Genomic DNA, 15874 nt, shown 5'->3' with positions numbered 1-15874 from the left:
TGTTGGCAGACCCCACACTAAATGTTTGTTGTAGAAGACTGAAGTAATAATGGGCACACGGCAGGTGTAGAAACACACAGACGCTCTTCTTCACACCAATAAGTACTAGGGGAGGGAATTAAGGTACTTTATCGTGCTAACGGCCGTCATACTAACTGCTTGTATTTAGTTCCACAGCTGAGTGTGGTGATAACTATCACTACGGAGGATTATCACTGCAGTGCGGTGCATGACGTTGCCAAGCCACGTGACCCCGTCGCCTGCGGTTTGCCCCTTTTTCTGCCAGGCTGCGGTTGACATCATGGTCTCACTCCTCTCTCTACTGCCAGTGTGTTTACAGACGGTCGACCATTCGGGTTACATCTAACAATAAAAGATACGTACGGAATCCTTACCTCAATCGATGCCAGTCACTCTTTGACATGTAGTGCTGGCCTTTGCATTTCAACCTTTTCTCCTACCTGCCAGACTACCTGCGTCCGGACGCGCTTCAGGATGTCGGTTCTAGACCTGCCTCCAGACGTCCTATCCGTCATCCTCTCGTTTCTCCAGCCCGGCGATTATCTTTCGTTCTGTCAAACATCCAAATCAGTCTATTCAGAATGGCGACAGGATCCTTTCTACTGGCGTACGGAGACACATAACACCTTTCGCTTACCTATCAGCCCTCTGCTTGCCGCCGATGGACCACGGTGGTACTGGCTGTACAAACGGCTGAAGACCCAAACCCAACTCTACACATGGGGTCAGGGACTGGCGGGAAACCTGGGCCCAATGCGTGGCCGTTCTGTTCCTCGTCGACCACAGCTGCCAGCTCCAAGAGTACTGCCCCGTGTCCCTGCTCGTCCTGCTTTTCCCAGGATTCCCCAACGGCCTTTATATCCGAGAATCGCGTCGAGTTGGCCTACCGAGACTGATGTGCCCGCCGAGGTCGGTCCGATTGCAGATCTCCAATGCGGAGGCTGGTCAACCACAATTCTCACTTCTGATGGGAGGTTGTATAGTGTTGGCTCCATCAATGCGCACGGTCAGACTGCCGGGCACCTTTCACAGCTTGAGTATCTCACTCAAAGCACATCGGCCGTCCGTCACTTCTCATCTGGGAGGGCCCATGTCCTGGCTCTCACTGACCATGGTGACATGTTGTCCTGGGACAGAATCAACGCCAAGGGAGTGAAAGTCCTCTCCAGAAACGGTGTTTTTGAGGGGAGGCCAGTCAGGGTTGCTGCTGGCTGGGGTGAGAGTTCCGCCTACATACCCGAGACAGGAATTATTTACTGGACGCCCATCCAAAACAATGGAAACGATGACATGCTAGATGCAATGCATGTTAAAGAGAAGGTCATCCCGGGAACTGCTCGACACCAAACCGAAACTGGTCAAATCGAGGTTACAAAGCACATTGTTCTGGAGGACTTCATTGTTTGGATTACCTCCGAATCGAAACTTTATGCGTGCTGTCTCACTACCCATAGTTCCGACCAATTCGGCCCTGACAAGCCTCCTTTTCTGGTACCAGGGTTCAGTGCCCAGGAACTTGAGTTCAAGGATATCCAAGGCCAGTTTCGAAGATTCGGCGTGTTCACTGCGACAGGCGAAGTCCTTGCCGGCGACGTTGACTATTTGAGACGATGCTTGGAGGCCATCGAGGGCCAACCTGGTCTTCTCGATTCGGGCGACTGGTCCACCATGACGAGCTTGTTGGCTTCTCGCCCTCAAGATGTTCCAGCTTTGCAGCATAGCAGTGTTATCGCTCTGGCATTCGGCGATTATCACTACCATGCCCTTCACTCGGACGGAGCAATCACATCTTATGGGGTAGATTCTCAAAGCTGCGGCTCATTGGGCCTCTCGGGGCCGGAAACAGGTGGTAGATTTCGTGGCCTCCGCCGAATCCGACCCGGCCTCCGGAGCGACGCCAGCTTACTACCTGTCGCCAACCTACGTGGGCGTCGGGTCTGGTTTGAGCCTGAGAAGAAGGACTGGTTACAGTGGATGGAAGACCAGCTCCATCAGACACATCTCAACGTTGATGGTCGACCAGCCCATCATATCTGGGATGATGACGAGACCAAGCAAGCGGCGTTCAGCGAATGGGTTGAACAAGAGGGCCGCCATTGGGATGAAGGACCTTTGACGATCTCAGGCACAACAGCTGCTCCCATAGTCAAGCCGGCACAAAGTGCAGACGACTATGCGAATCTCGGCGCCTACTTCCCCATTGCCATCGCTGCTGCGGGCTGGCACAGTGGTGCTCTGGTGCTTGTCGACGAAGACAAAGAACATGAAGTCCGGCAAAAGTGGGTCGTTGAGAGGCAAAAGGGCGAGGAAACAACACACCCCATGCCCGGCGCGTTTGAAAGCTTGAGCATGGAAGAAGTGTACGTATGGAAGAAAGATGGATTCCCGAAAGTCCAATTGCCCAATGGGTACGAAATGCCTGGAGAAGGCGAGCCTAGGCCTTGGAGGGATGGAGTGCCGACGATGCAGGAACTAGGACTTGGAGGATAGCTTTATGGTGCCTTGCATTACTGAGTGCGTGGGCAACAATGTGAGAGATGCCATACACCACACAACCACGCACTACCCTTTGCACACTGGCAAGCCCAGTACTAGGCCTCAAGAAGATCACGAGCTGACGACGATGATGAGACGACGACGACTCTACAATAAGAGGGCAGTTGTGCACGAATATCCCTCGTCACGTTCTTATGATGCCATGCCGTACAATTGATAGAAATGACAGACGATGGCGAACATTTCTACTGAGCGCCTTCGTTGACTCTATATGAACAAGAGTTCCACGCCGCTTGCTCGCTCACAGTACAGTGGGTATGACATAGATATTCCTGGAAGGTGCATCTGAGATGCACGAGACTTCCATGGTCTAATGGAAAACAGGACGCTTGAGGAAAAGTAATCCTTTACGAGAGGGAGACAGGCCGTGGAACGAACCGCTCCAAGGTGGCTAAAGAATGTTGGTTGTCTAGGGCGTTCTGTTTAGTCTGAATCGCTACTGTCCAAGAAGTCATCATCATCGTTATCATCGCTGGATGCCCATCCGCCGCCGCCGCTGCCGCCGCCGGACCGGAGCCTATCCCAGAGGCTTCTGTGGCCTTGCACTTTTTGTCCTTCAGAGGACTGTCCGACGGCAGCGCCTTGCCTTTTAGGATAGTCCGTCACCGTGGTTGCATCACTTGCGGTGGCAGGGCTGGCGACTCCACCAGTATCAGCACGGCCGATATCAAGCGTGTGATCTCCGCTCTCGACATCATCAGGCAACGAAAGGGCTGGTGCGTTCGCATCCCCCGCCTCCTCTTCTCTCTCCTCGTGATCGACGAATACAAAACTGCTGACCACGACAAACGCCCCGACCCAGTAGAGCCAGCCTTCATAGTGGCCCTGCAGAACCATCTCGCCGATCAGACTAAGGGGAATGGTCAGGCTCAAGCCAACAGTGACCAGCAACGGACTGGTCAGAACCATAGCGTACGCCCAGCAGATGTCGCTGAACAGACTGCTGATGCTGTTCGTCAACAAGATCGTCCACACCCATTGCGTGGGTGGCAGTTCAAACCGCTCCAAGCCTGTATAGTGGAGGATCGGGAACATGGGGAACAACAAGATCAAGTTGAACGTTCCGACCAGACCGAAAAACAGTGGCATGTTGAGCGAGCGTGGTAGTGCCTTGATAGTCGATTGTTTCAGAGTGATGGTATACACGCCGTAGATGATCGCCGACAGCAGAGCCAGGGCGTCACCCAACGCAAGCTCCGACGGCGGTTTGTCGGGGAACTGGTCATCTGGGGGAAGGGGGACTCCGTCATCGCCGCCCTTGGTGAGGTCGACGCGGGAGATGAGCATGATGCCGACCAACGAACCCAGGACACCGCAGAACTTCCGCCACGTGAATTTCTCCGTGCCTGTGAAGGCGCCGATGAGCAAGGTCCAGAAACTGGACGTCGAGGTTAGGATGGTGGTTGATGCCACGGTCGTGTGTTGTAGACAGGCCATGGCAAAGTAATTGGCGCCGAACCAAAGAAAGCAGAACGCAAGCGAGAGGCGAGCCGTTGCAGCAATCCCAAGATGTTTGTCCTTCTCGGCCACTTCGGGCTCCCGATCGGTTATGGACTTTGTTGGTCCGATGAAGCTTTCCGTCTCTGCGTCTTCCGAGTCTAACATACCGCTACCGCCATTGTACAGAGGTCTATAGCTTTCCTTGTTGGAGAACGCCGCACGCATGGTTCTGTACAGGCTGCTGTTGCTGTGCTTTTTCCGGTTTCTATATGCCGACCGAAGAAGGGTAGGGATCATGGCCAGCATGAACATGGAGGTGTTGAGGTAGGTTAGGAAGAACGGTTTGGCGTACGTGTTGTCGGCGAAGATGCTCTGCATACAAGTCCTGGTCAGCAGCTGCAGCCGAAGCTGAACACGCCTCGGGACAGAAGTCTCAGTCCCCGGTTGTAGTACATACACTGCCCAGGAAGTTGGACAAAGTCCATAGAAACACGACACACAGGAGTAGAATCAACCCAAAGGTATGCCTGGCCATGCCGACAAGCTTCGCCTGCGGAGGCTGATCTTGAGACTCCAGCAGCCTCTGCCTCGAGGGCGGCCTTGCGACACTCGAGTCGTCCATTTCAATGAACTCGCGAGTGGTAGAAGGCTGGAGCGAAGTGTGCGTGTCGATCATATTCGCAGTGCGCACACGACATCGCTCTCAGGCAGACAGGCAAACGATCTCAGAGCGCCCGGCCACGGGTTGAACCCTGAACGTAGTTGTCGGAAGCCTGCAGAATCAGGGCTGTACAAGCATAATGGCCACTTCCTTGATTCGCGTAGGCTTTCCTTTGACCCGTGTCTCGATTACGCTTCACCACTAGTACTTCAAGCCGTGATGTAGTGGTGGTCTTGAGGGCAATTGGAGATAATATAATAGTATGGGATGATGGGAGGAGATACGTAACTGTGCAGACAAGAAAGAGACCTATGTAATATTTAGGGAAGGTCGGCGCGTGAGCCGAATAACTTGGTGCCGGCCATGTCCGGACGCGGTCCAAGGGTCAGGAGTCCGTCAGGGATGAACTCTCCCCTCCGTTCTCCAGGGATGCGATTCCTCTACAAGATATCACATACTACACGTACTACAGGTTACTGGTACGTAGCACATGATAACAGGCTGCATGTCAATATGCAAATTAAGGAGGCTGTCATTCGCCAAAAATATTCGTCAATTTCTGTCACATCACTATTGATTGCAATGACAGACATCAACCTGGCTGCAATCACTGTTGAAGCGTTTGGCTGAGCAACCTTCTGGCGACGCATGATGGACTCTCGATCAAAGGCCGTATACGGTCCCTCTGTCTGAGTCGTATGTTGTCGCTCTTTTCTCGCCGGATTTACCTGGGTATTGCAAAGACTCTGACCGAGGAACGGTCCGCCCAGTGTCCGAATCGGCTTCTCCATTCGTGGAGCAATGGGGAAGAACCTCCGCATATGCTCTCGTCGACGTCCTCGGCCATGAATAGGGAGATGGCTAACTCTGGGCCATGGTGTGGCCGACTGTCTTCGTTGTCGCATAAGCACTCTTTGGGCCGTGACAACTCGTGACCGAGATGATGCCAATGCCGCTGGCTGAGAAGACAGAGGATCTGAGCTGCGTTGACGTACGGCTCCTCTGTCGCCTTCGATGTCCAGCTCCATCTGAAATGTAGATTGTGACCCTCAACGGCGGACAGAGAGCCACTCGTTAGCTTCGGCGAACAGCTTGGCCTCCTTGACCTCTGTGCCAGGCGCTTGACTTGCGGCGTAAATCTACACATGGTCAGTAGGGATCCCTTACTCCCTCAAGCTCGGCATGACTTACGGTATCCCAGATCTTCCAGGCCTGGTCAAGGCTCTTTGTCAGGTTGCCACCTTTGAGCTGTCCGAACCAGCTATATTTCCCTTCTTGTTGCTTGATACTGGCTTTCAAGGCGTCGGTGATCTCAGGCTCCTCGTTGACTGCGTCCAAGTAAGTCTTGACGGCAATTCCCAAGCCAGAGCCGTTATCACTGGCGAAAGGCATCCTGATGGTGATGACGTTAGCCGAACGTATCTTGCAGAGAGCTTGTTAAGACTTGCCTTTGCGTAAGCGTAGGCCAATCATCCCGATCTCTGTCGACATCTCCGTTCAAGAACATGCTGGTCATGACAGTTTCCAAGAGATCTCGTAAGGAACTGCGAACCGCGGTAATCTTCCATGCAAACGTCAACAGCTGCCGATCAAGAGGACCCACGAATCCCATCGGCTTGTGCCGGATTCTACCCAGGCAAGCGGTTTTGGAGATGAGGTTCGTGTAGACCTTGCGATCATAATCTTTGTCTGGGTGCAAGTCAGTATGACCTTCAATACCAAGCATGATCAACCAACCAGTTCGTGCGACCGGCGTCCCCGTTGCGAAATTGCCGGTGAACAGTCCCAGTCTTAGCATTTCCACGCCCACGATCGTAATCTCGTCATCGAAGACTGCCAGCGCTGATTCTAAAGCCTTGCCCCATGTGGTGAGGGAATGTTTGTCGTCGATATACCCACGGACGTGTAGGAATCGGAAGATAGTATTCAGGTAGATTTCATCGGGCGTTCTGAGGACTGGATACTCTAATTTGCCCTTTGTGATCGTCTTTGCTGAAAAGGCGGCGTCTTGGAGGGATCGCAAGAAAGGCAGCAGAGGGCCAATGTTCTGGTCGAGTCAGCAAAAAGGAGCCATTTGAAGGTAGAATGCCTCACCCCTGGAGCTCCACTGACGGATTCGACGTCAGATCCACGAACCCTCCATTGCGTCAACTTCCCTTTCCAGGAGGGAGTGTTTCTGATTTCGATTGTCAAACTGCTCGTATCTTGCGGAATCCATGGATCCACCTTGATTATTCTGGATTGATAGTAATAGTGCAAAGACTCGGCAAGAATCTTCAAGGCCTCGGTACGGAAAGGATTGAGTAATTCGATCACCAATTTGCGGTACGGCTCCGAATCCAAGACTCCCCCAGGGAGGGATAGCACGATATCGCCAGATGTCAGCCAGTTTGGAATCCGAGGTGCCACCAAGCCCCTAGAAATGTAGAAGAACAACTCTTCTGGAAGTCTCTGGCCGACGAATTCGTGGACATCGCCCGGTGCTTCATCAAAGTTCAACGGTGCAACGACGCCATTCTTCTCCATGATTACATGGTGCTTGATGGTCATGATGGCCTTTTTGTACCGGTCGGCATACTTAAGGGCTTGAACCTGCGGATGGTCTCTGTGGTAATTGCATAGCTGAATGACAGATCTACCAGCACCATTGAGCAACGAGATCGCATCGACTACTCCTGTCGACTTGGATGTCGCCATTCCTTCCAGAACCGGAAATGTCGGTGTAAAGGATGTACCAAGCAAGAGTTGAGCATCTCGGAGCGTGTCACTGCTGACTTTGAGGATATCTTCGCATACTGCTCTGCTGACCAAGTTCAAGGATAGTCTCTGAAGATTGAAATCGGTCACCACTCTGTCCACACCAAAGAGGAAGCATTCTGTAGTGCCCATGACGGCGTCGATGAACTGGTCCTCCAGGTTGAGGAGATAGGCCAACTGTCTTCTGTCAGTGTCTGGCCATGATGTTAACTGGGAGCATGTCCATTCACCTGTGCAGTAGCACTGTATGGAGCCACCATGTATTGCACATTGTTTTCCGTCAACAACTTCTGGAGAGACCTGGTCATGACATCGACAGGGTATTTGGCCTTTCCAAAATCCGTGACTGTGCGCTTGCTGTCCCCGCTCAGATAGTGGTGCCATGCTTCGTCTTGCACTCTTTTGCTATCGGCGGACTGCGAGGCAGGAAGGCTTTTGTTCACATAGTCAAGGCCGTTGAAGATAAATACCAGGGTGATGCCATGTTGCCGCAGGACGTTTATGTCTTCTTCTATAGCCTTCTTGTAGCAGAATGGTAAGCCACCAAGGGCATGCTTCAGAGGTTCTTCGTTGTTCCCGTTCAACCGAAGGTCAAGGTAGTAGGAGGCATCGACACCGATGACGGCGTCTTTCAAAGGTTGCAGTGGGAAGGAATCGACATGTTTGCTGGCCCAGGAGTCGAATTTCTGGACTGCAGGAAACTGTGAGACCGCGGAGGACGATGGACTCGGCCGCTTCGTACCTGACATGCTGGACCGTTCGAAGGAGGACCGAAAGAAAAAAGAGAAAAACGCTATGCAATGCTATGCAATGCTATGCAATGCTATGCGAGAATCACAGTCTCAGAAGAAAGCCGATCGAGAAGGACCAGCTGCGCAGACAAGTTGGTTTGTCTTTCAGTAGATCTTCAAGAATGCTGCAACGCGGGAAGATGAGGTGCACGCACCAGTGCAGTGCAGTGCAGTGCAGCTCCAGTACGTAGTGGATGTTCAAGTTGTCAACTTATTACGGGGGCGCGACGGGTAAGTGACTGGCGCCAAGGGCGCTGGAGATGCAGGGATGATGAGCCATGCGGGCACCATACTTATAACGAAGGTACTGGTATGCACCTATTTATGCTGCTCGGGAAGGTTTCAGCGCCCTAACGTCCGCTAAATAGGTATCTATCATGGTGGTAGCCTGTCAGCAGCGGCAGTAAGTTGCACAGTTGCAGTGCCTGGTGGAGTCTTCAAAAGTTCATTATTATTTGCCTTAGGTACCCAGCGAGACAACAAGCCCAGGCACTACTCCTACGCGCCCCGCGGCAGAACAGCAAGGCTGAATTTCAGCCTTGCTTACATTGATCGACCCATAACAGTGCAATCTTCCCACCCACCATATCTCTCCCTGCCCTGTTGTTCGTTTGAGAGCTTATGCAGACATTCACTGACACCGGTATTCATTCAATCCAGCCTTGCGCTCAAAGGAAAGTGGCAAGAGAAACAGTGATCAGTTAACCTGAACCTAATACGACGCAGCCTCGACTTATGCCTTGCCACCTCCCGTCTTGTTGTTCTTCTCTATTCGAAATTCATACGTTGCTTGCAGCCTGTTATTCAGATGTTCCCTCGCCGTGATTGCACGCTTGGTCGCAGCACCTCCTCCATATCCGATCTGGGTCCCATCTTCCAGGACGTGTGCGGCGACCAGCTTGCTCGGCACCGGCACCAGCTCGACATCGTCACCCGGATGACAGAAATATACTATCGAGTAACGATCCTCGCCACCTCTCCTGGAATCCTTCGGGAAGATGACACGATGAACGGTGCTTTTCAGGAGGCCGTTGGTCCAATAGGACAGGAGGTCGGCAATGTTGACAAGGATTGGTGGGAATGTTGCAGACGGATACCCTTCAGGAATAACAGGGACAGGAGCCCAAGAGCCGCCCACAGTCAAGATCTCCAATCCAGGTTGTGAGGGACGTTGGAATAGAAGAGTAATGCTCCCATAGTCCGAGTGAGCGCCCGCCCGAATGTCCACTTCTGGCTCATAGTCCACGTCTTCAGGAACAGAAGGGTAATGGAGGAAACGAACGGTGCAGCCGCTGGGCTGGGTATGTCGTGACGAGAAGAAGTTGGGTTCTTCAACTTCGAGGCCCAGTCCGAGTAGGTCTTGGATGCGATCGCAGACCTTTTTGCAAGTTCTTTCGAACTGGGCCAGTTCGTCAATGTGAGCCTCTAGAGTGTGTGGCATTGGCTGCGAGGGTTTCCCGTTCATGAACTCCCCGATATTGAACGCCTCTTTGAAGTCACCCTTCCGTTGCGAGTTTGGGTCGAGTATTTCTCCATGCATGCCCGTCCAACCCCGATTCGTTTCGTTGATACGCCACTGCTCCTTCTGTGCCTCTGGCAAGGCGAAGAATTCGCGTGAGAGCTCGAATTCCTGGTCAACCATTCCCTCGGTGAAGCCGGTGCCCTTGGTGTCGATGTAAAGAAAGCCATACCTGGTGGCCGCATCGAACAACTGCTTGCCAACTTCCACGGAGAATTCGGATATATCGATCACAGGTAGCCGAAGACCACTGTTACCCTCTTGTATCGATCCCATTTTGAGCCGCAGCAGACCTTTCTAGGCGTTGTGAAGGAGGAAGGTCAGATGCGCAACGAGCGAAGAGAGAAGCTGCTTGATATGTCGGGATGTAAGATCTGTTATCTCTGTGTCCCTCATCAGACAAGCCGCTATGCATCACGTTCGGCGACCTCCGAGCGTGCCTAGGGATGAATGGTTACACTTTTCTCCAGATCCTTCCAAACTTGAGCGACCTAACGCTTCTCAGAAGCTCCAATCATAAATGCCTATAGTATTGTATAATCTTTGGTCAACTCTGGAGCTGCGCGGCACACATCTCCATGGAACTTTCAGGTTGGGAATTAAACCACGCATAGCCGCGAGAGCTCATGGTTTCGAGACAACTCCGTCATGAATAGCGTGGCAAGCAGAAACAGCTCTGAACTGAATGAAGAACATGATGGTCATAATTTGTGCACTAATCAAGTCATTATTACGCATTCGTGTCGGTAACAGTTCGTAGAGCGTCCAGCAGGTCGAGCAGTCAATGGATGCAGCTCAAGAATGGTCGACAATCCAAAACGGCTCTGCTTCTCATATCCTGCGTAGCCTGGCTCGCCCAAAAGCATCGCTTCCTTCCGTAGCCGGCTGATAGATATGTGCACCAAAAGTACCCTCGTGCTTAAACCATAAACACCACTTTCGCTGTACATCGTTGATACCGAATTGCTGGCAAGTGTAATGTTGCGAACCGGTATTCGGATCAATTGCGCTCACAACCAGAAAGGACCTTTCAACGCCAGCCAATACTTCTTCATGATACTCCTAGGCTATGCAATTTTGACAATGGAATAGGTCATGCATTTGATCGCCTGCTTAAATAGACATTTTCAAGGTGACACCAGTGCCTGTGCATGCTCCATGATTCGCGTTGGCATTCCTATAGAAGAGTATTAGCCTTACCGCAGAGCAGAGTCGAGGAGGGGGACCGATAAATACCTTGCTGCAATACTTAGTCCGCCGACAACGTCTGCATTTCGCGAATTGCCGCGTATACTCCTCCCATTTTCCGCATTGGTAGTTTGCACACTGACGTATGCCTCCCCTGGCGTCATCTTTCCTACAAAGATTGCGCATAACCACGCACGCCCAGTACTGCATGTCCTTTGAGTGATGTCGAACAGTGAACTTTTCCACCAAGGGGAATATGTTATAGTCATCGGGCTGTAAGAACTCTTCATCCTCATCCTCGGTGGGTTCTGGCAGAGGTTCGCCCCTTATCGGCCCATAGATACGTTCGACTTCGCGGTCAATACGCAGCCTAGGAACAAGATGGGTTTTCTGGAAATAATGGCGAAGGTAACAGTACTTCGAGATGTAAGCCAGCAACTGCAGACCCATCAAGACATCCTCATCCCGGGGCATCAATGCCGTCGTCGAGGTTGTGGCGGTGGCGTTTCGCAGAAAAAAGTTGGGATATGCGTTGAGAGGAATTGCAGGGGATGCCGCGGTGGCAGGCACATTCGGGAGAGGAGACACTCCTATGGCCTCATGTGCTGCGGGTCCCAACGGATTCGCCATCCCGGCAACAATTGGGGTTTGCTGAGCAATATCAACATTATCGATTTCTTGGTCTTGTCTGGGTGGAATTGTTAGTGTTAGAGATTGGCGCTCTTCAACATCACTAGGAACATGAGGACTAGGTTCTCGGGTCTGTGCTCTGCTTTGGCCTTCGACTGTACGATCGGGGTCAACAATATCTTCTTCGGTCCCGGTGATGTCGTCCAAAACAACATCGTCCGGGTCGTCACCGGTGGAGTTTTGGTGACGTATGGATGGCCTCCTAAGACGGCGGCCGATGGGAGAGAGCAGCCCTCGAGAAATTGGGGCTGAAGGCGTGGTGGGTGAATCGGGATGCGACGTTACGCCCGTATTGAGAGAAGGTAACATCGACGGCAGTCTGTCCACTTCACGCACCGGTCGTAACGAGAATCCATCGGAAGTATCCATCGGAGGAACAGCAGTAGCCGGAGGTTGCAGGGTGACAGATCTGTGGAGAGAGCCTCTATTTTCATGACTCCGGTTTTGATGCCGCAAGTCACGACGAGGAAAAACAGTTCGTTCCGGCGGCGAGGTGAAAATGGTGGAAGGAGTAGCTCCCTCCACAGGACCAGTATCAGCGGCGCCAAACGCTTGGGAAAAGGATTGGGGCAGGTCGAGCGACGGGGGAGGAGCTTGTCGGCGTGTTGACCGCTGATCTGCGGCAGCGTTCAGGTGCTCGAAGAATGAAGTCCGCGCAGCGGTATCCTGTATCACCTCCCGTGAGTGTTTCGATGTCTTGGAACTCCCACAATGCTTTGAACCATTGCGCTTTTCCTGTTCGGCATCGGCCTTGGCCTTCTCCATTTCGATCACCAAAATGTAGTCCCACAGAATTGTTGCAATCACTGGGACCATGTCCGCTTCCACCACACGGGTACGGACATTTTCAGAACCTCGAACTCCTATATTGACAATGCATTGGAATGCAAGGTTCCATTTCCACATATGCATCTCATCTTTGCTCCTGCCCTCTTTCAGTATGCATACCAAGCGTTCAATGCCGCCGTCAACGGTGAGAATATCTCGAATGCGGGCAGATGAGGTCGTCAGATAGGCGAGATGGTTAAGAGAGTTGATGAGAGGGAGGGTAGAAGTACAGTCCAGAGCTCGACGGTCATAGAGGGTGGTGGTGATATGGACCGAGGCCTTGTTGACATTGGGAATGCTGAAGTTGACCTCTCTCATATTGCCTGCAGGAAGCGGTTCAAGCTTTGATGCCTCACTTGCTTGGGCAATCCAGCCTGGTGGCTCTTCTTGCTGAAACTACCCAGTGATCGACCTGACACTGTACAGAGGCTGCCGATAGCCTCGATGATGTCGGGATCTGATCGTAGATAGATACGTTATCGACAATGACGGACAGATTTGTGTCCCTGCTCTCTTAAAACATATAAACTCTGTATAACTCAGCGGCCATAGAGAAACAATCTCGAGACGCACAGGGAGCAGAATCCGCCGGGACAGGAGTAGCCAAACTGGCCCGGGAAGGGAGAGATACACCTTCTCGCTGGGTGATCTCAAAATCGGCGCAGGACAGATTGAGGATATGTACCGGGTCGCGGGACTCAGTATCTTGGATGACTTAGAAGAACGAGACACGAAGAGTGTTGATAATGAGTGGTGGCGGTTCGACTCGAGTACGCGCGAGAGCTAGGCTGCGGAGATGGCTGGCGGAGTTGAGAGGCGATGAATCGGGGAGACTCGAGAAGCTGTGATAGATGCCAGGATTCGACAGGCCAGCGGCAACAATAAGGACGTCCGTACGAGCAAAATGCAGACACCTCTTGATAGACGAAGGACGGTAGATGGGGAGGTTTGTTGTCAGTAGTGAGTCGATGGAGTGGAGAGAAGACGATGGTATTGTGGGAAAAGAATGAGGAGGTTCATCACTGATGGTGAAAGTTTAGTTCGTTAGCAGCAGGGTCGTGTTTTGGCCGGCTTGCCGTCTCAAGATTGGGTGACCCCGTTACCTATTAGCAGGCCCGTAGTAGTGGTGACTGAATAATGGTGCGAGGTATTTGGTGGCGGCAGCAGCGGTGGCGGGCGCAGGGGCGCATTCAAGGGCTTTGGGAGTGGCCGAGTGTGTAATTCCAAGCCTACTACTACCGGAGCATACTAGTACTTAGGTTAAGTGAACACATCATTTACAGGATAACTGTGCTCATCGCCATCTACCGTTGTTTAGGTAGGTACTACTAGTAGTATATGAATGCAACTTTGTTTCCCTTGGTTCTCAACCCGGTGGACAGGTTAAGTTTAGAGGGACCTATTTGTCTGGCTGTTGTTGTGTGCAGTAGCCAGCGCCCACGACTTGACTGATCCAGCCCCCCTGGAGGGACGTGTGTTCCAAGGCTCATCAGGCTTGACGTCTACCCAGCCAAGCCCCGCAACTTCCGAGCATGCTCGTAGACAGACAGTCGGGTGACGGAGCCTTAGATGCATCTCCTTGGGCTGCCATCGGTCTCTGGAAGCTAGGCTGTTATAGGAGGCCTGCGAGCCTGTCGCGCCTATAAGACCCTCTACTAGTCGTAGTATATAATTATTAATAATGGTGGTACCTTCAAGCACCTTATGTACCTACATACGTACTCTCAAGTCACTGGGGTCGTTGTACCAAAGTCAACATCCTGTAAATGTTGCAAGCTTGCTGTCCACCATATAAGAACAACCCATGCGATAAGATTGCTGTTACAATGAGTATAAGGTCAAACTGGGTATCATTGCACTTGGCCCGAAGGCTTCTACCACAGTGTTCTACTTGTGTCTAACGGCAGGCCAGAGGCAATTAGCTTAGGTAAGCACCTCCGAGTTCGCCTCCTTACCCCTGGTGCCCCTTCCCTCCAGCTCTCGGCACAGTGGGGAGTTCTTGCAGCTTGCCTGTCTCCTAGGCGGACTTCCCAGGTGCAGGGAGGGTGCAGGCTGTGGCACAGAGAAGGTTGATACTTTACCATATAACTCCATTGATTTGTAACACGCTCTTTGAATGAGAGCCACGAGATTCGCTTTCCAGCAGTACAAAGAGATCTTCAATTTACTCTAATGAGAAACACCCTGTATATGGACAGTTCGAGAGATGAGCTGGGTACTGAGAATAGATTTCCCGTCGGATTTAAGCCGAGTATATCCAAAATATCCATGAAATAATACATTTCCGATGCATGCTCTTGAAGCAGCGATGAGTCTGCCGCAGCCCAGACAGTTGAGTCAGGATCGAACTTGAAGTAGACTCGGCATGCCAGACATCCTTCGCCGTTCTACCGGATCAGCCTTCCCTTGCCTCCTAGAGCAAGAGCACCCCACCCGGCGATCAAGCACAACCCTCCCAAGGGTGTCACCGGACCCAAGGCTCTGAACCGCTGAGGATCAAGAACCAGCAGATACAGACTGCCGCTAAACATAGTCATCCCTGCAGTGAATAATATGGCAGCAGCTCTGTTCTTGGGCGCCACGGAAGAAGCCAGCAGGAGGACGCCGCTATGAATTAACTGTGATAAAGGCAAAGCAATTAGACAGTCTGATGCACCAAAGTCATATCACAAAACTGGTCATTGCGGAATCCGTCTGCTTACCTGATATTGAGCAGCAGTTGACCAATTTGCGAGTTTGGAAGGGTCAGCAATCCGCTTCTTTAATCCATGAGCTCCGAAAGCGCCCAATGCCACGGAGGAGGCACCATAGATGCAACCGATAGTCCAGAACATGCTGAGCCGCGTGAACGACAAAGGGATGAAAGAGAAGAACGAAAAGTAGCTTGAGCAGCAACACTTGATATTGAGAAGTTCTCTGTAGCAGAGCGAGCCTTGCAGAACGGCAGTACAGTGAGTAGGTACCTTCCCTGAGGTATACTACCTGTAGTAACAAAGGTAAACCTTGTAAGGTGCTGGAATGTTTGTCGTGTTTGCCTTTGGATCACACGGAAACTTGGCATGTTTGTCAAAATGCACCACTCATTGCTGCCACACTAGCGAACAGTCCATGGGCTCGTAGTGGCATTTTCCGAGTCGGGTCGATTTCCGTAATGGCGAAACTGAGCATGTCCCACAGGAAGAGACAACTTGCAACTTCGATGCACCGAGCTCGAAGTATTCTGAAGTGCAGATACTCGAGTATAAGCTCCAAAGCTAGGTCTCGTGCATATTTCAGAGTTGTCTCGCTATCGAGGATGTTCTTTTGTCCGGGCTCGGTACACGATTGACGCACGTCCTCCTGCTCTTCGGAACAGCCTAGAACGGTCGAAGCCTCTATCCATATTGGCCCGGACATGCCTGTGATTCGCCGAAGCTGCGTGGA

General features: G+C 52.0%; 6 protein-coding genes across 6 annotated transcripts; 1 reads left to right on the top strand and 5 right to left on the bottom strand.

Moving 5' to 3' along the window:
- Nucleotides 1–495: 495 nt before the first annotated feature.
- On the top strand, nucleotides 496–2511 carry A1O1_02595 (uncharacterized protein; the record flags this gene model as incomplete). Its single annotated transcript, XM_007723506.1, has 1 exon — nucleotides 496–2511. One exon carries the CDS (start codon nucleotides 496–498, stop codon nucleotides 2509–2511), a length of 2016 nt encoding a protein of 671 aa, XP_007721696.1.
- A 489-nt stretch (nucleotides 2512–3000) lies between these two features.
- Nucleotides 3001–4693, bottom strand: A1O1_02594 (uncharacterized protein; the record flags this gene model as incomplete). The annotated part of the gene is made up of 2 exons (XM_007723505.1): nucleotides 3001–4389; nucleotides 4475–4693. 2 exons carry the CDS (start codon nucleotides 4691–4693, stop codon nucleotides 3001–3003), a joined length of 1608 nt encoding a protein of 535 aa, XP_007721695.1.
- Nucleotides 4694–5727: 1034 nt separating this feature from the next.
- On the bottom strand, nucleotides 5728–8184 carry A1O1_02593 (uncharacterized protein; the record flags this gene model as incomplete). Its single annotated transcript, XM_007723504.1, has 6 exons — nucleotides 5728–5817; nucleotides 5870–6100; nucleotides 6123–6367; nucleotides 6416–6725; nucleotides 6773–7612; nucleotides 7666–8184. 6 exons carry the CDS (start codon nucleotides 8182–8184, stop codon nucleotides 5728–5730), a joined length of 2235 nt encoding a protein of 744 aa, XP_007721694.1.
- Nucleotides 8185–8959: 775 nt separating this feature from the next.
- Nucleotides 8960–10021, bottom strand: A1O1_02592 (uncharacterized protein; the record flags this gene model as incomplete). Its single annotated transcript, XM_007723503.1, has 1 exon — nucleotides 8960–10021. One exon carries the CDS (start codon nucleotides 10019–10021, stop codon nucleotides 8960–8962), a length of 1062 nt encoding a protein of 353 aa, XP_007721693.1.
- An 817-nt stretch (nucleotides 10022–10838) lies between these two features.
- On the bottom strand, nucleotides 10839–12769 carry A1O1_02591 (uncharacterized protein; the record flags this gene model as incomplete). Its single annotated transcript, XM_007723502.1, has 2 exons — nucleotides 10839–10922; nucleotides 10982–12769. The coding sequence occupies 2 exons, from the start codon at nucleotides 12767–12769 to the stop codon at nucleotides 10839–10841; spliced, it is 1872 nt and encodes a 623-aa protein (XP_007721692.1).
- Nucleotides 12770–14838: 2069 nt separating this feature from the next.
- On the bottom strand, nucleotides 14839–15285 carry A1O1_02590 (uncharacterized protein; the record flags this gene model as incomplete). The annotated part of the gene is made up of 2 exons (XM_007723501.1): nucleotides 14839–15069; nucleotides 15154–15285. The coding sequence occupies 2 exons, from the start codon at nucleotides 15283–15285 to the stop codon at nucleotides 14839–14841; spliced, it is 363 nt and encodes a 120-aa protein (XP_007721691.1).
- Between the last annotated feature and the right edge of the window lie 589 nt (nucleotides 15286–15874).

Source organism: Capronia coronata (genome assembly GCF_000585585.1).
Source record: "Capronia coronata CBS 617.96 chromosome Unknown acBCG-supercont1.2, whole genome shotgun sequence".
In the NCBI taxonomy this organism is placed as follows: domain Eukaryota; kingdom Fungi; phylum Ascomycota; class Eurotiomycetes; order Chaetothyriales; family Herpotrichiellaceae; genus Capronia; species Capronia coronata.
The sequence above is the reverse complement of the archived record's forward strand: the minus strand, read 5'-3'. Positions and strand labels throughout refer to the sequence as shown.